The sequence below is a fragment of the Trichoplusia ni genome, chromosome 4, assembly GCF_003590095.1.
Source record: "Trichoplusia ni isolate ovarian cell line Hi5 chromosome 4, tn1, whole genome shotgun sequence".
Lineage (NCBI taxonomy): Eukaryota > Metazoa > Arthropoda > Insecta > Lepidoptera > Noctuidae > Trichoplusia > Trichoplusia ni.
In genome coordinates, this window is record NC_039481.1 from 3,958,473 (window position 1) to 3,983,851 (window position 25,379).

Sequence of the window (25,379 nt, forward strand, 5' to 3'; positions counted from 1 at the left end):
TGTGGGGCTATTTTAAACGCGCCCCTATCATTTTGTTCGTATCTTGAATGCCATTGCAAGTAGGGCGAAACAATAAATATAAATTGAATAGATAAACACTAAATTGCACCGGGGAGGCTTGTAGGTTGTACAACGAAGAGACATTATGTATGTATAGTATTATCTATACAATCAGAAGATAATAATTCCCTAAAGTAATAAAATAAATCTATTTTTTACAGGTTTGCACTGCGGGAAAATACAACGTTACGACGCCATCAGCAATAAACGCATCCGTTAAATTAAAAGTATCAAAACAAAAATCAAACGTTAAGACGAAAGATAGCGAATCTGGTTTAGAATAAATAGAAAAGCTAGGTTACCTCGTTGAGGCAGGCGGCGAGGCAGGCCTCTTTGGTGGAGGTGTAGATGACGGAGTTGTCAAGCCCCCGCAGCGCCTTGCCGGGCACTCGCTCGAACGCCCAGGGTCGCAGGCACACGCTTTCAGTGCGCACTTGCAGCTTCACCATGTAGTACATGTTCACCGAACGCTGCAAAACGCACATTAATCACACCTCGGACTAGGCTCGGACTACCATTAGCGATAATGCATGCAGATAAAATGAGCCCATTATAATTTCAAACATGAACATATGAGCCACTGCGGCTAACGCGGACTAAATCTAATATGACGCTCTGCGAGCGCTCACGCACGGAACTCATTCACATGAGGCATTTGTTTATTAGCTTACCATTTCACTTCAATTTCATTCGTTCAAAATAAACAAAGGCCGGTGGGCGGTAGCGAGCCGCATCGTTTAGCATCGTATATTTATTGGCGGCACCGTTCATTAGGCCTGAAAGCGATTAAACTGTCTAACGTTCAACTGAACAGTTACCTACAATGTACAGAGCTGCTGGCCAGTTAGGTTTCCCTGCGACTGGTTGACCGATTTAATCTGAATTGTTAATCCAATCTCTGCATCGGCCGGCTAATTGGCAGACTGAGGGAATGCCGGTAGATACGTGATTAATTTATTTGGCTATTAAGTAAATAAATTGTTATCTATTACGTATGCGCGGACAAAGCGTGCCTGACGTTGTGAACATGGTAAATAAGGCTCGCTGTAAACATACGTTAACAATGAGTGGTACTGTATAAACGCTACGTGGACAAGTACTTCAATTAACTTGAGGAATAGAAGCGTCCTTTCAACTCGATAGTATTTCCGTAGTCTGATTGTCAGCGGCGGTCGTATCTACGAAATAGGTTGCACGTACACATTCATCGTAATTATAGTTTGTGATTGCTGGCCACATACCTGGGGAGTCGCCATAGGGTTGTTGGCCTGCGTGTCGTTCTGCAGCAGGCATCGTGTTTCTTGTACCGGAGTCAACGGGTTCAACACGAAACTGTAACAAAAACACCGATTACAGTATCTGTATTGTATTTTACATTGTTTTCAGTTTAGTTTCAGGGAAACTGTACTGTGGAAGATTTACTTAAAAACTATTTCTGCTTATTTTTATAAATGTTGCAGAAGCATGTTGTAATCATATCTTCATTTAAAAAAAACATTTTCTGAAGATAAATGCAACTATTCATGTCATAATGGCGTCCGAACGTTTGCAAAAAGTCGATAAAAACAATTGTAATTTATCTAAACCGCTTTCGTTCTATACATTTCCATAGTGAACGGCACTAACTGTTGTTTTATTCCTACTGTTTGTTGTTAATCTTTTCGACATAGCGATACGGTCGGTTTCGAAGAAACAGTCATTTAAACCCTCGGTTACACCTGTAAAGCGATCCAAATTATTTCATTAGCTGCGTTCATTCGCCTATCGCAGCAGGATATTAATCTCACAAAGAAACCGTTGCAAAGCAAGCTGTAGCGAAAGAACCACCGGTTTTCTTATAAGTGTGAAATGTAACTACATTTTTGAGGCAATCAGTTAAGTTTTAATACCGTGTCTGTTGATAAACAATATAAATTAAACATTTCTTCAAATGGGTATCGTCATTGTAGTCAAAGTTGTCATTGGCATATTTAACCTCTTCTGTTCTCCGGACAGATCATCAGTTTTGCGTTTTTTTTACCTTCTACAGTCATTATTATTTTCCAAAATTTGTAGAGTAGCTTTATGGTTTGTAAAAGCTACGAGCTTTCAGAACTTACTATAAAAAAGCTTTTAGTAAAAATGTTTTAAATTTTGAAATTTCTCAAAAATAATGTAGAAAAAATGTTAAAATTCGATTTATATTACAATGATTTATTGAGTAATGTCATGAGCGTGTCATGACATTACTCCATAAATATCGTCGTAATACAATCACTATATATCGTAATAAAATAACGTGAGAAATACAAAAAATACTATGTCATAGATTATAATCATAACAAATAACATTATAATTTTAGCGTGAATACGTTAACGTCTAGTAAATATTGATTTTGAAACTATAAAATGTTAACACGTCACGGTCAGGATACCGTTATTTATTTAGGAACAATTTACACGATACAAGAAATCGGGTTTCGAACGAACCTCTTTCGTAATCGAAGCATTTAATTTTAATTACCAGCCAGTTAAGGTATTTTTTGTGTGTATAAAAAGTAGCGATCGTCGGGCGGCACGTAGACAGGTATATTTTTTATTAGGCTGTCTGGATAGACCATTGCACCAGGAAGTATGTGGCTCGCTCCTCTTGCTTCCGGCCTAATAGCAAACAAGAGACAGATGGACGCCATTTCTTGCTAATGCTGTTGAGGGAGCGAGAGAGCGCTATAACCATCGTAGCGCGCCATCTCTCTTTTACAACTGCATACTTAAACTTTAAGTAGTGGTTGCCCTGTGGTATTATGATGGCAATATAGCGGGACTTTAGTAAACAAATATCTCGACTCATTTCCAGTTTAATTTGTATATGCATTGGCTAACAAATGGGCATCGACATATCGCAGTTACTCTGCGTGGGCGGATTTCCAATCAGCTTCAACACAAGAGTTCTTGAGGAGAAAGAGTGTTCAAAATTGCTTTTGACTTCTGAACTTTTTTAAGTAGGTATATGTTTGTAGTTCTAATAAAAATACTTGTCCTTTCAAGATTTTCATACCCCTTATAAAATTACAAATATATATCGGAATGTTGGCCTCTGATTTCATATTCATATTCATATATTTATTTGCATTCCATAATGTTACAAAAGATGTTAAATGGGCTTAAAGCTAGGTACAATATTATGGACCCTGTTTCTTACTCCTCATAACAAATAACATAACTCCTCCAAGTCTATCAAAGTCAAAGAAACAAAACAACATCAAAAGCTTAATATCTCCATGATGCAGATAGATTATTATCCTAATAAAAACAGATAACCACTCCATACCAAGTTCTATAATGTTTTTATTCGAGTGCTCGACTCGCGAGTCGTATTTTCTATATGAGTAGAAGGAGTACTCAGGGTCTAATAACACCCTCTGCTGGCTAATGATATCCATCTGCATTGTTGTAAAACACAAGCCGGCTTCAGGCCTCCTTTGAGCTAAAGATTAGATGAGAACGGGCATTTAATGACCTTTTTTATACGAAGCAAAAAGGACAATTGGCTATCCTATCCTAGCTCAGATCCTTTTCAGAAAGCCTTGATAGCTAGCAGACATTAAGTGCACTAGTGTTATAAATTGATAATTTTAATCTTAGATTATAAAAAAAGCCATTACACGATGTTTTATGGAACTGAAACTAATAGTATCGAAGCTGTTTGTTGTTTCGATGTCATTTTTACCCAGTTTTAGATGAAACTTGTAAATACAGAATCAGCTTTCGTTTCTTTAAAATACTCTCTTAAACAATCAATGGGTACAATTATTGAATGTTTAAGAGAGACTTTGCAAATTACTTTTTAAACTTGTCAGGCAGCAGTTCGTAGTTGTGAACAAAAACTGGTTATTATTAATTACTATAATTAACCCACGCTTAATATATAGTTATTGTAGTGTATTAAAATACTTTACATTTCCGTTTCCGTTTAACAATTCAAAACCTTTTTAATTACCGATAAATCTGGGGTATTCAATTCAACTGTGCTTATTTGATAGTCAAATTAAATAAAGGATATATGTGTTTCACTTCTTACAATTATCTAGAACTAGCTGTTGCCCGCGACTTCGTCCGCGTGGTTAGAAGATATAAGTTATGATTTATACCTGCCCTGTTCCACATTTTCCATTGTATCTTCAGTCCCATTAGTCGCAGCGTGATGGTATATAATAGCCTAAAACCTTCCTCGATAAATGGTCTATTCAACACAAAAATAATTTTTCAATTTGAACCAGTAGTTCCTAAGATTAGCGCGTTCAAACAAACAAACAAACTCTTCAGCTTAATATATTAGTATAGATATAGATATGGGAAACAATATTTGAGACCATGATCATGAATGAGCTTTAGAAAGTTACCTATAACTGCAAATGAAATATACCGACTAGATCATTACAAGTATATCGTACATTTTAAAACAATGTTAATAAAACTGCGCTGAAACAAATTCAAGTTAAAAACGGTTATATTTCACGCGCTAACTCGGGCGTAAACATACTCGGAGATGTATAACTGCGTGTAAATTAACACTTTATGAACATGTCTCTTTAATATTACTTGTTTTGAAGGCAATAAAATTATCACTAGATATTTGGCTAATTTGTAACAAATCACTATGATGCGTTTTGAATTGAAATAAGGTTTTTTTCTGATATCACTTTTACCTGCATGTCAAATTATTTTTTAAGCTAGCTGTATTCTACATTTCCTTCCCTATTCTGAGAAGAAACGTTGATACAAACTCAGAGTTCATCGCCGCTTTTGTTTTACAAACAATTTTGTGTTATTATATTGAGTAAAAAAATACAGAGTCCGTCCTTGACTAGCCTTTGGCCTTTAATTCAATCGTCTAATTTCTCTCTACATTTAGTTACAACCTAACAACTCTGTGCTGCGAAGTACGTTCGTAAAGTAAGTCATTTACATTAAGAAATTACTGATTTTCTTACAGATAGTACTGACCAACAGACAGTACTTATCGATTCTCAAGTGCTATAAGACATTCTTATGCGGTGAGAAGATAACGTATTTCAATCTATTGTAAGGATAATTCTATCGTAACCTTAACCTTACATCGCCTAACTCTTCAGATAAACACAGAGATAAAATCTGCAAGTTAGCACACATTCCTATGTCAATCGCAATTAATTGTAAAGTTTATGTAACTACAACATGCACCTGCTAACTAAGTATTTATAAAATAAAATATCTGAAACAAACGAACGATAAACCATCGTCGATATCTGAGAAAATCTTTACTTCATAGGGTTTTAATATGAATTGATGTTGTTTTGTTTATTTATAGATCTCCAACGGAGAATACACGGGATACATAACTAAGATACACATAGAATGTCTGTTTTTGTTGTTTTATTTCTATCAAAGGCCTGTAAATTCTTAGAAGAAAAAAAAATGTAAAAACCGGCCAAGTGCGAGTCGGACTCGCGCACCGAGGGTTCCGTACAAACCTGCAAGGTTTACAAAGTTCGTTCATTACGACGTTGCTTCATGCCAAATTTCAAGATTCTAGGTCGACTGGAAGTACCCTTTAGGTTTTGATTCCCTTGCGAGTACTCGCGCGTTTCAAAATATGCAGCTTAAATTGCTGTTTCTTTTGATTGCGTTGACATAGAAGTTTGATTTTGTTACAGCTTAAAGGTATTATAGACCTGAGTATTTGGTATGAATTTCAATTTAATACCTCTACGCGTTTATGAGGAAATAGGTAGTAAGTTTAAAATTATTAAAAAAAAAATTATTATGTGATGTAACTAAAAATTTAAGGTTTTCGGAATTTTTCCTTTATGTGTGCTATAAAACGTTGCTTCGTGCCAAATTTCAAGATTCTAGGTCGACTGGAAGTACCCTTTAGGTTTTGATTCCCTTGCGAGTACTTGCGAGTTTCAAAATATGCAGCTTAAATTGCTGTTTCTTTTGATTGCGTTGACATAGAAGTTTGATTTTGTTACAGCTTAAAGGTATTATAGACCTGAGTATTTGGTATGAATTTCAATTTAATACCTCTACGCGTTTATGAGGAAATAGGTAGTAAGTTTAAAATTATTAAAAAAATAATATTATGTGATGTAACTAAAAATTTATGGTTTTTGTAATTTTTCCTTTATCTATGGTATAAGACGTTGCTTCGTACCAAATTTCAAGATTCTGAGTTCACGGGAAGCACCCTGTAGGTTTTGATTCCCTTGCAAGTGTCGAAAATTTGCGGCATAAACGGCTGTATCTTTTGATTGCGTTGCCTTAGAAGTTTGATTTTTTCACAGCTTCAAGGGACAGTAGACCTGAGTAATTGATATAAATTTCAGCTTCATACCTCCACGCGTTCCCGAGAAAAAGGGTCTTGACAGACGGACGGACGGACGGACGGACAGACGGACGGACAGACGGACAACAAAGTGATCCTATAAGGGTTCCGTTTTTTCCTTTTGAGGTACGGAACCCTAAAAATGATTGGTAAATAAGTTTTCTTATCAATTGATTACATTTAATTTATTATATTATATTTTATTTTAATAGCTACACTAAATAATAAAAAGATATTGGCAAAAATATTTATACACACTAATAACATGTTTTTTCCTGTGATATTAAATAAATAGGCGCTTTACAAAAGGCGTTTAATCAGAGCTTAATTGGAACAGTATATTCACCTATTAACTCTGTTTAATATGTGCTGTAAAAGTGACATTAAGATCTTACACTTTACAATTCTATAGCAAAACTAACTGTATTTACCGCTTCAGGCAGTATTTCATAATTTATGACTAACTAAGCTCGTTTACATGAGACCTGCAATCTACATTCTATGTTAGACCGTTGAGAAATAGCTTACTTAATCCACATAACTGCCGTGTAATCAAAACTTATCTTTTATCGTTAATTAAGCTATCTTACAGTTACCGTTCGATCGATAATGGTAAAAAGACGGCAATTAGATGCAAAACAAACTTTTATTTTTCCTAACCATGCACAAGCACAAAAAACAACAACATATTTTAAAATTGCTACGTTAATTCTAAAAGCTTGACACACAAAAACAAAACATTACTATCCAAGGCTCAAACACCGTCTGACAAATAGCTAAGCTTTACTAAACAAATGACTGTTTATGCGCCTGCTAGTAAACAAAGAATTCATATAAAAACATTATGATTAATGCGTCGATAAAGCCCTTAAACTAATGACATTGCGTATCGCCTTGGTTTCACAACTGGCTTCATAAATCTTCCGAAGCGTCTGCTTAAAGCAATAATTAAGCGAGAGATAGACTCGCCTTCAAACCTCTGGACTGATTTAGAATTCATCAGACATGAGTTCAGGTGTGTGTGTATGTGTAGCTACGTTTACGTGTATGTGTGCGTTGACTTGTCAATTAATCATCAGTATGGCACAGCACTGGCCCCGCTGTTCGAGACTGTACCCCGTACAGTAGTTTGATTACCCTACTTTACTTGATGAACGTACATGCTAAGTACTTATATGAATTCCCTGCACAGTGCACTGGAAATCACAGGTTATATGCAATGCAGATACCGCTATATACGATAGCAGGTGGGCTTCGCTTAGAGATTCTCTGGTACTTTAGTTACAGATGTTCGACGCTGTTTTCGTGTTCTTACTGGCGTTAAAATGTATTTAATATATTACGGATGTGATGTATACGAATTGTAATTTTTGTAGAGCTAAAACGGCGTATGAATCACATTTTTCTTTATATGAATACTACTTTACATTACCGGCAATCGAACACGCTGTCAATCGCATCGAGACAGTCTTCAAATTATCCTAGAACCAATTACTATTTATCAGTAAACAGGTTCCAAGTATAGATGCATCGTATGTCGTTGCCTAACGTAATGATGAGTTATATTCGTGGCAAGGCTTACAAGGACGTCAATCAAGAAGACAGGGATAATATCAGGGAAGGTGTATTTTTAGAAGCATGGCTAATGTGGTCCACGTCACTGTCATTATTTAATTTTAGAGCTGCACGTAGTCGCATGAAAGATAGCTTATAGTGTATGCAGGCTGCAGGCGATGGTGGCCCCGATAATCATGTTGACAGGCTTATGTACACGAGGCAAACCTGCATCCACGTACGTGTTAGCGTTTAATGATACCCACACATTGTCATTTATGTTAATCTAAGGTCTTATATACGGCTAATAAGTTTCACAAAGGACTAGCCAATGTTTTATCCGACACACGCGCGTAAGTGAAATACTGCAAAGATATCTAAGCCTAATTGATTAAATTGATACCTGCAAATTAATTTCATACAATTACCAAAGCACTGGCGTTAACAGTAATTTATTGCAACCTCATGATCCAAACCGCAGCAACTGTACAAATTGCAAATAAGACATCGTATTTATAGAGATTACAAACGTCTTAACATCATTACGAACGCAACAGTATCGAGCGGTATTTACGTTGATTACACAAATTGGTTTGATCAGACCGATCATCAGATTGGTGCAGTCCGTTATGCGGCATACACCCTGCATCAATCAGACGCCAACGTGGACCGGTTGAATCAGAGAGCCTTCGCGTGAATAATTGTAAGACGTTACAATATACATTCAACTGATGTACGACCTTCGATAGGTTCACGGGTAAATTGATGATTCCTTATCTTCACCCAATGTGAAGTGTGTAAACACGTTTATTTAAACAAATCTTTCCGAACTGTCTAATTACTTTCATTTGCTGTTCGCTGTCATGATTAAATGACAACTCAACGCTTGTGGCTGGTAGCTCGCGTTTGTAGATTTTATCTCTTCATTCAAGCAGGTAATTAATTTAATCAATTTATCTAATGTTGTTGAATATTTATTTTTAATTAAGATTTAGAGAAAACTAAATATATACTAATTTAATATCTACTTTTACTTTTTATAATTGAGTGCTTGTGTGGAATTTATGCATCATTTGCAACCTACTAACATTTTAAAATACTCGTGCCACATTATCTTAACGAATAAATGTTATCTTGAAGTCAACTACTATGTCTATTGCAATTTGACAAAATCAGATAGTGAAGGTCGTGATCTGGTGGATACTTTAGATTTTTAATCTGTGATTTAATGTCAAGTTAATTCGGCCGGACGGAGTGGTATCTCACCGTTGTTCGCTCCCGAATACCGTAAACGTTTTCGAAGCGAGTCAGTGGCACCGCGCACCGCGTTCAACAGTTACCGATTGTTAAAATTGCATTCGTCCTATTCTTTTGTCAGATCGCCAGATCGCTATTTCTTTGGACAGATTAGTTCGAGATACGTACATGTTCTTAACTTACAATGGAAGATTAGAAGCGCGGGAAATTTCATCTCGTTTAATTGAATCCAAATTGATTTTCGATCGATCTCGTTCAAATTGATTTCGAGGAATCTAACCAGCATTTTAATACTGTTACGCGGTTCAATTCAGTCTAATACAATTAGTTTTTTGCTGTGCCCGCCAACAGCTATGATAATCGCTGAGAGTACAACGCGACAGTCACAAGAAAAATAGACAATAAATCGTATTTTCCGACACTTTTATGTACTGTCAACATTGAATCGTCATTCTTCACATAGAATTATGCGCATACCTGACTAGAAAATGTTCCGTGCGTACCTTTATCGCCATACATTGTAATTGTGAGAGAGAATGGAATGCATACAAATTCATGGTGTCTGCCCTAAATTCAAACCTAGGCTTACTAGGCACAGTGTGAACTAGAACGGAGCAGACAATAATAATAAATTAAAATAATGCGTTCTAAACCGCCAATAGTCATGAAAACTATCGAGCGTGCTTGAAAATATTGCGTCGATGATCATTTCCATTGAAGATATATGCGATCACTTTTACTGTTATCCAATTTGGAGCGCGGCGAGGTCGGTTTCCGCTTTTACACGGTTTGTGGCAAAGCCGAAGACACATTGTTATTAGCCGGCAGCGCGACGCGGCGGCACGGCGGCACTGCGGTCGAGGAGCCACCAGCCGCGTGCAGGACGTGTGCCTGACTGACACACATCCGCGGCCCGACCTGACCTAACTCACTCGCGAACTCACAACGACTTGTATATTACGTGACCTTTGACGCAGACCTCACGAATCCAGGAGTTATAGTTAACTGTACCCGCGCAGATTTAGGATTCTGATAACGCACGTATTCAAGCCTAGTAAAAGCGTGTCATGCCCAAAACATTTGATCCCATATATTTGATTACATCAATAGGTTTTCGCGAAATATCAGTTTCACAATTAAATATTCAGCTATGACCTTATTTCTGAATAGTTTCTCAAGTTCTCGCTAACTAGGTGAGGAACAAAACATAAACAACGCGTTAAGCATGAAAGTCGGCTTCGGATTACTTTCTGCTCCAGCTTCGAACCTTTTCAATACGCTCATTGGCATGCGTCGTGCGTGGGTACTGTTCGTGGAGGTCGCAGACACGGTACACTTAGGTCCGATTTCTCCCCAGTATCTCCACAAGATTAGTAAATCTTCATGTCAATCAGATCTCTATCTCGGAGATTTGGGTCAGGAGCATCTAGATCTGAGATATGACAGACATATTGATTTTTATTTGTTTCGTGATCAGTCAGAACTACGAGTCATGCTCTTGACGTCGTTAGATGCGAAATTCACTTTACTGGGTCAGATCGTCGCTCGGCTTGGTCATATTATCTCGTCAATAGTAATTGATATACAATTAAGGAGTATACAAAGGTAGCGCCGCCACTGCAGAAACGCAGACCATTTTAATAAGCTGTCTGAGTTTGGTATTAATAAGTGTAATCGTAGTTTGTCCATATTAAGATATAGTATTAAAGTACCGGTGTCTAATGATGTTAGTCTAGTATTCTATAACGAGAGTTTAGATAGTAGATAGGCATCGTACCTGAAGGAAGCGGCTTGGCAGTCGGGTTCCTCGCGACACCATCCCTGGCACTCGTACAGCGATAGATTGCGCACTGTGTAATAAGCTGTTCCCGCGAAGTCAACATCCGTCAGCTTTTCGAACGCGGTCCGACCTGAAACAAGCAGGTTTTATGTTCAATGCATGCCGAGTTATATCCTGTTGCATTTTGTATTAATGGGACAACTATTCATATACTAATGTAGAAATGTTTCCAGTTGGCCGCACTGTATAAAGTACAATGTGCAAACAAAGAACAATGGTTTTACATACAACGAAATACCAGCTTGAAAACACTTAAACCGGTAATATTAAAAGAGAATTAATAATGGAAAAAAATATATTAATAAGATGAAATATAATGATAATACTTACTGATGACAAAGGTAGCCTGCAGTAACAGAAGCGCTAGCCGCGCCAAGCGCAGCCCTCCACCCTTCATGCCGACGAAGCCACCTGAAACATACACATCTATTAGATAATGTCCAACTAAATTAAATAACCTAACAGGTAACAATCACCTAGAAACACCCGAGGCAATAAAACGTCTCTGAATATAGATAGACGAGAATAGTCATGATGTCTTCGAATGAATTAGTGTCGTGAAACTAGAAAAGGAAAAAACATTCAATCATCAGTCGTATGGAAACTCGTAGTTCAAATATTAGGATCTAGAATTATCAACTGCTGATACTGGCAACTCATATAGCCCAGTTGTAGGATATCCTTATAACGCGAAAGTTTGTATGTTTGGATATTAGTTCCTCTTTAACGCAAAAACCACTGAAAGTATTTAGACGAAACATTTGGTTATACCGGTTTCATGTTCCCGTGGGATATTTTTGATTTGTATTGGGTGGGCCCGCGGTCAAAAGGCTAGTTATTCATAAAAGTATTGATTTGATTTCACTCTCCATGTGATAGGTATTGCAATCCAAAACAGACAATATTAAAATCGCAACGCAAAAAAACGAAAGCTCATCGAAATAAAAAATAACAACAAACCAATGATTGGCAGATGTAGGTATAGTGGTTAAGCATTATTTGTTGAGGAAGTGCAATCGTGTGTAAGTATTAAATTACTAATTTAGCAAGTTAATGTACCAAGTAACACGTTACAGGTATATCATTTAATGTACGTGCTTGTTACATTTGATATTTCACCTACATTTCATTCCGAATTTCGAATAGACTCATTATAGTGAAATTTACGTCCGACAGGATGTAATTTAACTTTATTGATTAGGAATGAAAGTTAGTGTGAGTTTTCGGGTTCTCATGTAATGGGTTTCGTATCTGCGTGTATATGCATAAAGACTATTGTATCAGCTGCTGATTGCTCTGCGATTGTTCAGGTAACTGCGGCTTCCATTGTAGATGCTCCGAATGCAGGTCAAGATCAACACTGCATGGACCCATGAAAGCTAATAGGAAAGTCAGTGACACGAATTTTCATTTACTTTTTGCATCGCAATATCGCTTTCACTACTTTTATCAGTACAATGAATGATCATTTGTAAACGAGAAAGTACAACTATTGTTATACACTAGGCATTATCTACAACTGAAATAATTTCTTATACAATATGCACGGACAATTATTCCGCTTGATTATTCAAAGTAAGAGTTATAAATAAAGATTTTATTTGCATTCGAAGCAATCAAGCAAAGGAAATTGATGTTCGCACTGTCATAAAATGTGTTATATAAATTGGACTTCAATAATTTGGCACTGCTAAAATATTCTATACTTGATGCTTATTAGGTTTTCTGGAATAATGGGTAAAACACTTATTTGCAGTGAAAAAAATGTCTTAGCTATTAATGTCAAATAAATACAACCGTTTAAATGGAGAACGCACCAAGCCTTTTAAAGAAATGATGGCGCTAAAATCGAGCCTCATCACAAATGCAATGTGGGAACAAACGCACACACACAGCCACACGTGTAAATAGTACTCTCTGTTCAATATGTACAAGTAATTGCACTTAGATACCGTTTGTCTAAGTACTCTCACAGCGAAACCATTATGTGTAGTGATTCTCAAAATTCACCGGAAGAGGTGACTTCGCGGTACTGATTTTGAAACTTTAACGAACCACAAACAATTCAACGGTTTTGCGGTAATGACAATTTGATACAATTTGTCTCCCGGGGACGTTGAGCGTGAAGGAAACAGAATGCACGCATTCCGAGCGATGCGCAACTGGAGAAGAACATATTACAGTAGTCTACACGCGTTACGAATGTCACAATGTTTATAGTTCTTACTAGATATAACATTAATGATCCTACAAATATCTTAAGTGTGTTTGAACTAGTGACATTAACTTTTCCACGATGATATAATCTTGTTTCTGTATTACCGAAAGGCGTATATCAACCTCTTTGGTTGCAGCGACATAAATACTCATTTAAACCTACACACGCTTCACATTCTGGTTTACGATCACATATTTTTTTTTTAATTAACATTTAAGACGTTATTCCTCAATTATATTATTGGCTCATAAAATATAGAGACCAAATAAAAATGAATATACTGTGGCCAGACAAAATATTTCGGCTTGGAATAGTGGAAAACTATTTCTGGGAAGAGATTAAAACAATGCACACCAAGTTAAACTTGCAATACCTAAAACGTGACGAATTGTTAAACAGAATTCGTAGAAGCTGCTGATATTGTTCATGCCGAGCCGAGTCAAAGAAAAGCGCCAACAGTTCTCGTGGGATAGTATCAACCACCAGCGGACTAAAGTTATTCACCTTTTCATAACCTATTCAAATCGCATAACGACAGTCAAAGGTCCTTAGTCTTTAGCATAAAGAACTGAAACAATGTACCCGTTGACATTTACGGCGGTCATATATGGTGAAACAACGGAAGGAGCCTGCGATACAGTTAGTTCACCTAAAACACCATAGCCGAGATGTTCTGTGAGCGGAACATTGCTCCAATCTTGGTCACTCGGCACAATAAACAGTAATAATTCAGTATTGTGTAGGTGTGAGCTTCGAGAGGTTATGTTTGCGTTACGGTCACTTAACATGTGCACACTGTACTGTGAAGCGACACTCGTTTTAAATCCGTAAATGGAAATGGGACATCTTATTGCCATATCGTTACAAAAAGTATCAACTAACAGCAAGAAGAATTCCACATATCTGGATGATACTTGAAACTTTGCGCCATGTTAACGTGTAATGTATGAATCGAATTAATAATGTACGGTGCACTACCTAGATACCTAATGGACTAACACGTAAAACCGTCAAACACGAACGGTTACCGTTCGAAAGTCGCTTAACCCCGCAACACCGCAGCGCACTTACATGCCTATTACGAAGATCATGCATGAGACAACATGGGTCCCGTTAGGCGTGCACTACAAACAATTATTACGCACAGGTGACGTGATCACGTGATTCATATGTCACATAATGATCGTAACAGTTACATCATGAGGCGCGCGGCGGCGTGTCGCGGGATGTCGCGGCAACGCGCGGACGGCCCGCGGCATGCGCCTGCGCACTCACCGTGCTGTGAGCTCACAAATTGCCCAATTTAACGGTGAACTCGACGACGCAATCTTCGTGTACTTCAGCATTACTAACATCGCTCACTAACCTTAACACTAACTAGAAGCACTTAAAACTATAACCCTGTAATTTCCGCGTTTATGAGAAAACAGTATGTTTAATTATAGATGTAATTACAGCCCCGCGAGTAAAACTTTATTTGTTTTTAACTATACACGGTAAATGTAATGAAATTTATCACACGAAGAAGCGCAAGAGCGCTATGTAATAATTATTTATTAAACAAAACTTATTAGATTGTGATAGTCATTAAATTACTTAAGTTGGTATTCACATTATGTCTATTTAAAATTACCTATACTCACTAACTACATAGCTCTCAATGGATCTAAATACTTATATTCAAGCACAAAACTCGGGTTTCCAAAAAACAACTTTTAAGCGACGGCATGAAACTGTCTGTAGGTTTCCTCATTTCTAGACGTATTTTCAATCATTTGCAATTCCATTTTCGTGTTTTTGCTCCAGTACTCTAATTATAAAGTAATGAACCGTGCTACGCCTAAGGATTTTTCATTAAACACACAATGCCTTTGTATTCCCACACCGCGGGCACTGAATGGATCAGTAGCCGCCAATCTTTAATATGGCATAGAATCATTCCCATTGATGTTTTGTACAAAGAAATTACAGTTTATATTTCCTGTTACTTTTGCACTTATTAACACTAGATCTACATTTACATCAATCAATGTTTAAGCTCAGTAGCGGTTATGACAATAAGAGATTCTCACGGGTGGAGTGCTGCAAAACATGTTTAAGGAGTAATCAGAAATCATGTGTAATTTACTTCTAATTGACGGTAATGACGACACTCTATGCAATTTTGTTCTGCGACAAAACAAAACAAAAGAAGGCTTTTTTTACCAAATGGCTTTCAGCTACTGTCTATTCAAATGTGTTATTATAATTAGACTTGATTGTTTCACAAAAAAGCTAAATAGCTAGTGCTATTATACGCAATATAAAATTACGGTGTAGAAGATTCTAAAGAAGTTGTCAACTCTTGGTTTACGTTTTAAGAATGTATTTCTTTTTCAATTTTCGATTACTATTATTAGTATTAATTTTTAAACCAACTTTTATTATTTACTACTCTGACTCTATTGAATTGATCTTATAGAACTAAAAACGCCTAGGTTTACGTTTGTCGCAAAGTGCATCAGTACTCGCTCGCAAGCTACGAGCCTATGACTCAATATTAACTACGATTAAACATTTCCAACTAAATAGAAAGCACCGATTGACCCATTGAAACATAAAGCATTCGTCAAATCATGCTCCTAATAGGCAGAGCAAGCGCAGCCATCATAACTTGGTAAATGGTTAAAGAGAACAATCAATGGCTTACTAGATACATACTGAGTCATCTCACAAGCTCACACCGAAGTGAGAATTAAACTGTTACTTAATTATACATGATGATGAAGATCTATATTAGATACAATACACTCGAGACCTACTAACCTACACAATATATAAACATATAATATATGTGCAAGTTCACACCTCACAAACACGCAAATTAAGTTATACCAGAACAAGAGGAATGACTTGTCATGCATGTGTGACCTCTCATTAAACCTATCTTTTTCAATTTGATTCATTATACGAACCACTTTTACTGACCAAGATAGCGGACAGCTATAAAACCTTTTCCAACTTTACGGTAGTTCGGCAATAAACATGGGCTATTACATAACTGAGACTAGATCTAATATATAAAATTCCCGTGTCACGATGTTAGTTACCGTACTCCTCCGAAACGGTTCGACCGATTCTTATGAAATTTTGTATACATATTGGGTAGGACTGAGAATAGAACAACATCTATTTTTCATACCCCTAAGTGACAAGGGTCGCCCACACTAAAATTTATTCTTTTATTTTTTGGACGAAATTTATCAAGCAGAACGACGTTTGCTGGGTCAGCTAGTATTTCTATAAAATTAATAGTCATCGAGAAAAGCTTTTACTGGCAATCTCGCGTACGTTGTCCGCATGGAGGTCACTTGTAATCCAATCTAACAGAGACACGAACAAAAGGTCTAAGCCACACAAGTCTAGCATTAAGATCTTTTGATGTTCGGCGGCGGGGTCACGGCGCACGTGCCTACCCGCCTACTTCCACCATCAGATAAGCTCACGTAAATAATAAGTGCACATCTTGCAATCTCCGCTTATTATTATAAAAATGATTTCCTAGCGGTCCCGACGACGACAATCGCGCCATCTTGACTTAAAAGATAACGAGATACATAAAAAGTTTTTTGGTAATTTCGTTTTATATTTGTATGAAATAGTAGATTTCTATGCGGGATACAAAAAATTAATTTGCCTCACTACAGACATGGTAAAGTTCACTAGCAGATTGTTTACTACTTCGCGCAAGAGAAGACTTTTGGGCCACTTCTCCAAGTAATTTATGGATAGGTCATGTGAAATAGTAAGCGTAGAGAATCGTTTAGTCTCCCTCGCGGGACTTGTGTTAACGATTATTTCGGATAACAAACCGAATCGAGCGGTATAAATCCGTATGTCACAAGTAGCAGTCACGTCACAATGGGCCGAACTTGACCGAGCGCTAACGGTACTGCGCCGGCGCACCGAGACGCGAGACAATGCGTGTGAGCAAGCCGACAGGTTGCTCGCCTGACCCAATTATCTGCCGCAACTGGGCCATCTGTTTTCGAATGCGTGTGAATTTTCTACATGTACTTTCTCGCATATTTCGCGCGATAACTACCTAAAATTAAGGATCGTAAAGCTGTTATTTTTTCAATTATAGTCATTCCGGTAATTACGCAATAATAATCGACTATTAAGATAACAAAACCATTCAACAGTTGATTTATGCGAGAATGTTAATGTCGAAGTCCTATTTATTTTATCTGAAACAAATGTTTTGTACTCGTAGCACAGTAACATAATACATTTATAGCAACAAACTAGCTTTGCGAGTTTTCTGCTAACGATAAAATATTTCACGAGGTACAAATAGAGTCTAGTACGAGCACTACGTATACTAAGCCTATTTACGAATAAATAGCGCATTCCTTCGCCGGTGTTACTTAAACGTGCTTTCTGTATTTAGCTCGTTTGCATCGCACCTCCATAATTTGAGAATTCCTTTTATTCGAACTAGCTTCCCGAATTAGGGTTGGCAAATTTTTTGCATACATAATAGATTTTTAATTAGTAACTTATTTCCTTGTTTCAGTCTACTTATTTCTATTTTTATTTATTTACACACGATTTCGACATTTATTCATTCATTATAATTCTTAATTCTATAAGAATTATGTTTGGCTAAATTTTGGTTGACAGTAAATGGGCCAAACTTCAAAAAAGTTTATTGAACATAGAAACGATTTTTATTAACATAGGAATAAAGGTCTATTCTTTGTTCCGAAAATTTGTCTCTAGATCGTCTATCGTCGTCGTGTATACGAACAGAACGATAGTCGTCCTAATAAGACTACAAATAATCGAGTACGAAAATTCTGTAAAAGACTGAAAATATAAACGTAAAAAAAGTTTGATAGACGAAACAATTAGACATTAGACTTTAAACGGTATCAGGGCAGCCCTAATAGTGTCCAAGGATCGCGTGTTTATCTAAGCGGGCAAGCGGCATGCGCCTCGGCTTGTCGCTGTCGGCCGCAACGACTTGAACACGCCGCGGAATACTATCGGACGGTCGCGTCGGTCGCGACGGTCGCATCGGCCGTGTCGCACGGACCACGCGGCAAGCGACAGCGGCTGAATAATTACACCACTATCTGCATACAATGAGCTAATTATTAGAGCTCTAATTCGTTATGAGACAGGAGAATGTACTCGAATGTGCGTAGAGCTTGTGTTACTCCAGAACTATGGATTGTGTTGGATTTTCGTCTGATGATAGCGATCGAGAGGCGACTGAGATTTCCCACAGCAGAAAAAGTCTATTAGGATTTCCACTACGTGTACGAAAAATATACCTAACATTATGTTCAAAGAGGATACTTGTCGTTCATTAAGTGAAAGAGAAACTTTACATATTGCGTGTGCAGATAATCGTGTAACACATTTCAACTCACAAAGTGCTTAAATTATTGAAACAAAAAAAGTTTGCAAAACACCATTAAGATTAAAGATTGCAAGGTCAGAGGTTCTAAAGCGATTGTCAATCATTATCAAAACATTTACAAATTGTATAGGTAATTATTGTGTTTGCCTTTCAAATAAAGTTAATTAATAGTGCCTCCCAATAATAGAGTAGTCGATTCGTCATGATTAATCGATAGAATGAAATGTTCGATGTAGGACACTCAGTATCAACAATTTAATACACTTTGGTATTGTAATGTAATTTAGATGGGTTTTATTTGAGCTTATCTTGGAAGTGTGCTCTTAAGGCAAGCAGTAATAAATGCACGATGTCGTTAAGAGGCGCCGCAACTGGCCGCGCTGGTCGTGATACTAAAGTGTATACAGGCCGATGTTTAATGTGCGGGGAAAATCTTAGGCAAAGGAAAGCGACGTCTCATATATTATAATGTTTTACGCATATTTGTAAGCTTCTGCCTCGTGAATATTATATTTTGTTACCTTTATTTTAGTTATGCTAAAGCTATGTTTATAGAATTGACTTCCCATTTATATGTTATTACAAAAGATGTTTGAACATATTCATATAAAGCAACGAAACATTAGAATACTTCAGTACCAATGTGTCGGTCAGGCAGAGATTTATTGTTGATTGCAACATTTTGCAATTTAAATTCGAACTATTTATATTCCAAAGATATGGTGAAACGAGATCCCGCTGTGAATATTCATGATAGGAAGTACTATCGGTTTAATAGCATCGTATAAGCAACGCACGTTCTTATCTAAATCATAACGTGAACCCAAAGGCCTATCGTAAACCCAAACATTCGAATATCAACTTAACAATTATCGCTATCAATAATAAAATACTCTCAACAATTTATTTCGAATTGGAAAGTTTGAGAGCTAAGTAAAAGTTTTTAAACATTAGCTGGCCAAAGCAATACTTGCAACATCTTTTATTTGTTAGTGAAGATTGTACAGAGAGTTGTATTGACAAAACGACCGTAACGAAATGTAAATTTATGCTCTGACAACGCTCACTGACGATCAAAGCATCAGCCAGACGCTGTGCTACACGGTGACAAGGAAGCGTGGAGTAATGACTGGAATCCATGCAAACCCGACTACTGCACGCTAGAACCTTCTCCCAGCTTTATTTATTTGATTAAACTAAAAAAGTCATAATTATCCTCCTTACTTAATTGTTTTATCCGCCTTCTAACATGATACTAAGGGTCCTTACTAGGAAATAAATACACCACATTTCCCACACATTCTCACTACTCCTGAGAACGTCAAAGCACGATAATACGACACCGACTCACAATGAAGCAAATAGTCAGTAATTTAAATGGTGGCTGCACCTACAATAACTGTACCCGACTTGTGATATTGGCCGCATTATCACAAATGCGGCGTGTTTACAGACATTGTGTGTGTCAATTATGATATTGCCCATTATGTGGTATTACCGGACCATTTCACTGGAAACACTTTAAAGGAATCGATCGTTAAGTGTAGAATTTCGCTGACCTCGGGCAAACTGCGTGTAGCAAAGCGCTGCCTGTCACTCATGCTTACAGAAGTTAGCGTGTAACATCTCAATAGCCATTATTTGTCCACAAACAAACCCTATTAGCTGTCGTACCATCAACTTCCACGCCACGTTCTACACAAGCAACTCCGGTCTGCACACACACACTCACACCCACTTCTGACTATACCGTCACTAAAATAGTTGTTAAAGAAAAACTTTCGACCGGTGAAAGATATCCCACGTACCAATTGTATATTGTACACGAATGTAATTGAAATTCAAAACTGTTCTTTTTCAAAATACTTTATTTACTATGATCGCTTTCACTTCAATCTTTCGGGAACTAAATTATACGTTACATTTGTTGATGTCTACTTTGTTTTCTTTCAATCACAACAACAAAAGAATCACCTGTGCGAATTCAATATCGATAAATCATGCAATCAATGGGAGCCGTGTTTCGCCGCCCACGCGGAGCACGCTTTAAACGTCCAGCCTAACAATGGCCGCGATGTGTAATTTACTGTCCCCTTATTCATAGTGCAGTAACGTGGGGAAGTAGTGAGGGCAGTTCTTATTACGATGGCCCTGACATAAGTTCCTAGGAAATATGCATTCTCGTCTCGTTCAGAAACGAGTCGAACACTTGACGTGGCAAAAACAGGCAGGCGGAGTTCACAATTGTCCCACGGGCCGCCCATTGTTGCTACCATGTATACCACCGTGTCAACACGGCTCTCTAATCATTACCAATTGAGATTTATGTGAGTACAACTGTCGCGTCTAACTGATAAGCTGTCAGTCATAGTAACAAAAAGGATTTAAATATTTACCTGTTCCGTTTGGTGTAGAATTGGTATTTTCCACTCAAGGCACAAATCCTGTAACAAATAAATATTTGCATAAACGTCTTGACTGAACTACATTCTGTCATAAACCTATTACTAAACCGTAATAACTAGTACATTTATTTAAATAAACCCCATCAATATGCAAATTATTTGATACTCTACATTAAATTTGCGTTACCATAACAAATGTTACTGCCGCTATAAAATTTTAAACACATGATTTACAGGGTAGAAAAAACTGTGATATTCATCTATCACAGTTTGATGTCTCATTAGCGAAAAATCGACGGAACTTTCTTCGTTCCACATAGAGTTGTCAATATTAAAATCAAGAGTAATCGATACCATTAATAAATAACATTAAAAAGTATTAATTGATATTCATAAAAATGCTCGCGGAGAAATTTTAAGAGAGTTATTTATTGCAGGACGTGTTTGAGTCCTGCACGGGTTGTGCACTGTTCGGACGCCGGCGCCTGCCACTAACTAATGATGCGACATCCGCTCGGACACGACCCGGGCCGACAGACTCGGGCGCGGGTTTTAACACTCCATTAATCACGCATAAAGTGAAATTGCAACACTTCCTCTTCCGCAAATTAAATCGTATAAAATAAAGCTTGTGCCACTGGTTAACATCTATCTTAATTTAAAATCTGACTCCATAAAATACTAATCTTAATTTGTTGAACGATTCCATTTGCATATCCAAATATTATAAATTACTTATTAAGGAGTTATTCAACTTAAATTAACGGGAATGTGTGAGTAAATCTTTAACTTTATAATGTAAGCGTTTAAATTTGATTTTATCGTTTCATCTGTCACAAATTAGGAACTTATTCGCACTTTTAAGGAAGCTATAATTGTCAAAGACGAAAGCCGATGGAATGTTGTGATTCGACTAATTTACCATGTATTTTTTTAGTCCACGAATATTAAATGTTATTTAAAAGTTTTACAACTAATCATTGATACATAAAAGTAGCGATGAATAAAAATGCTTAGCTAAATAGTTTAAAACTTTGCAATTTATAGGGACCCGGTAATGTCTACCTAATAAGCTTAAAGCAATTTCTAAGCGGCCTTAGGACAAAAGATACGACTTACGATAAATGCTAGCCAATGTAAGCATCGTAAATAAAACACGACACGAAGTAGTCTTTTTCTTTGTAAGAGCTTAGAAAAGAGCGTTAGAACAACATCGCTAGGGGCGGTCGTGGCTTGCTGCTCGGGCGCAAAATGGAAAAATAAATTCACATTGAAATGGTTTCTATCGATTGTCGGTCCAGTCGGTTCCCCTTTATCCGCAGCTGATCGCACTAGACAATGTGGTGGTGGGTGCGGATGACGGCGAAGCGCGGTGGGGGCGCGAGGCGCGGGGCGCGCAGCGGGGCGGGGGCGCAAGCGCATGACCGCGCAGGGCGCAATGACCTTGCGCGCGCATTCCGCCCGCTCTTTCGAAGGCTCCCGCGGCCCTCCAGGCTCTCCCGATTCTATTCTAGTCTCTCATAAACTACCTAAACACTAAGTACTACAAAACGCTCGGATATTGTATACAGTATCTGAATTGAATGGAGTTAAAACGATAAAATCGATAACACAATGTATACTCGACGAGTTGTGTAACGTTTTGTATTTTATTTTCTTTGCTGGATTTAAGGACGCGATTGTAAACAATGTTGATGATTCTGACACACTGTAACAGGCTCTCTACAATTGTACACGAACGAAACTAGGTTAATAACCTTTGGGAAAACATTCAAGACGAACATGGCAGAAGCAAACAGGCTGAGTAAACATAGAAAAAATGTTCCCATCAATACGCGTATAGACGAAGATGCGTAAAGAATGAGTCGCGAACAGAAAATCACTGAATTAATCTAGAAATTGAACTAGCTTAAATCTCAAATATTATTGCACAACGAACCCAATCACGTGTGTAATACACGTTTAGATAACATTTACTAACCCATTGTAGAGTGGCGATATAAATCCCGAAAGATGAAAAAGATTTACCTTACGTTAGTGGGAAAATAGTCACATGCCTGAACCATTCGTTTTAAAACAGACAGCCTACGAATACAAACAAAACCTCGACCTTTCTAAACTACAAACACTATATTTATAAGTTTTGTAAACTAACCGTTGTTTATTGTGTTAACAAGGAACAGGATGTGACGGTCTACAAATTGATCCACTACACTAGATCTGAGGCTTGGTGAGTCCGCGCCTCTTTCGAAAATAACGGCTCGATGTCAAATAATAGGAAAAGCGCAAACAAATATCAAAGAAACCGTTTCCTACTTAGAATTGGCATCAAAACTTCGAACGTAAAACAAGGTACACAGAAAGAGATACCTTATTTGTTATTAATTTAGTCTTACAATCGTATGAACAACGTTGAGTGAAAAGTCACTCAAAGTCAGTGCAATTAGACATATTTGCATTTTAGAACGCCACATATCAGTTTTATGTAAACCCACTCACGTATCTAAGTAATAGAATAATACGTGTCAAAGATGTGCTTAATTATATTCTAAGACAGAAAGCAGTAGTGCATGCACATGTTACAGTCAGCAAAATAATTAAATGAACTTGACCACAGGTTTAGAAAACACACTTTGCAAAATACAAAAGTGGTTGCTACGAGGAAAGAAAATCGGCTTGAGAAGAAAACTACTAAAAACAATACTTTAAATGTCTCTACATTTTTTATTGTCTTTTTGGTTCGACTTTCCTTGCTGTCGGTACCCGCATAGCGGCTTCTCATGTAGCGTCACACTCCGTAGTGTATTCTACATTTTTATGACATACAACTAGCGCTATTAATAAGCGAGGGACCGGTCCGCGTTACGTCAATTACGCATCATGTATAATTGCAAGACTCGACCGGAGTCCGCGTGCCTTATATAGTCTTATACAACATAGATACAAGGCGTTGTTTTATTTAAACCGTCTTTACTTGCACCCATTTTTTGCTTTCCGCGCTTCGAACGTATTTTATGTGTACAAATACAATGTCACAATAGTGTGGTCGTTTGTCGTCAGTTTTTGAACGATTCTTTTACGAGGGACTACTGAAGTAATTTGTACTTCTAAGGTCCTCCTATGTACAATTACCTTAAGTAGCCATAAACAGGGATCGCAATTTTGTGTTAACGTCCTTAATAAAGACCTAATGAGTATCCAAGATTTGTTGGGAATTTACTCGTCTCTTAAAGCACCTTTTCATTACGATATATCTCTCTAAAAGTACTTAATTTAATATACTTAATTAGAGGTAGTGATAGCCTAGTGGTATGACCGTTAGACTGGGTGGGCAGTAAGTAGTCTTTGTCTTAGATTCAAATAGTATTATGCATTTTCTAAATTCAGTAGCGCATTACAATGTTTTATCACTACGGATTAAGTAAAGAAATAAATCGTCAGAGAACTGACAAAAAAACGATGTCAAGAATGCGTACAGCAATGCCAAATAACTACCGGCTATTTAAATTCTGTCTTGTGCCACAATCATACTATAAAAGGAGACAATTGTTTTTTAAATTTTCATTACTTGCAACAGTCATTTATTTTCATCTATTTTGTCACTAACGAAAGCTGTTACTGGCAGAAATACGTCAACGTTCTATTTTCGACCGCATAAAATAATTAAAATAACACTTACGTTGACAGTCCTCTCTATAAATAACACCAACATTACTGGCTAATTAGATTGTATCGTCAACGCGTAGGACGCGAAATAAATTAAATCAGAAAAGTAAATAGGGTTGTCACTACTTTCGGTTCAAATCAAACAAAACTTGAGCACCTCTTGTAATTTAAAATAGACCATTTCTTCCGTCAACCCTAGCGAACTAACGGTACTTGTAAACTTCATAAATGTTTTCTGGTTGTAATTAAAAGGCGTGCGATTGTGTCCGCTAACTGTATTGAGTTATTCCCGCACTTGAAAAACACTGCAAGCGCATCATGACAACGCTAATCCATGGGAAATTTGCCCATAAAGCAGTGTAAATGTTCGTAAATACCGTACAATTACATATAATTTATACAGAATAATAAAATTCTATAGAGGAATGATAATTACTTGTGTTACGAGGTCGCCCGAGTTTAGTTATAGTCATTGTTTTACTCTGAGAATTCTAATGCACAAGGTTTATCTCTTCCATGCACTTTGGAAAAAATACATTTCGGGGGTCATTAATTTTCAGTTAGTTTGATAAGGTATTAATGAATTAAGATCACAAAAACATTCATTAACGAAAAAAATCTGA

The 25,379-nt window shown here is 37.1% G+C and overlaps 1 protein-coding gene across 1 annotated transcript in view; it reads right to left on the reverse strand.

The window, feature by feature from the left end:
* Nucleotides 1-25,379, reverse strand: part of LOC113492595 — a 50,227-nt gene that overhangs the window by 13,566 nt on the left and 11,282 nt on the right. Inside the window, exons 2-6 of the mRNA XM_026870117.1 lie at nt 21,082-21,129; nt 11,388-11,468; nt 10,995-11,127; nt 1,302-1,392; nt 363-530 (exon numbers count right to left, since the gene is read on the reverse strand). Coding sequence (XP_026725918.1) covers nt 363-530; nt 1,302-1,392; nt 10,995-11,127; nt 11,388-11,454 — 459 coding nt within the window. The 5' untranslated portion in view covers nt 11,455-11,468; nt 21,082-21,129. The remainder of the gene's footprint in view (nt 1-362; nt 531-1,301; nt 1,393-10,994; nt 11,128-11,387; nt 11,469-21,081; nt 21,130-25,379) is intronic.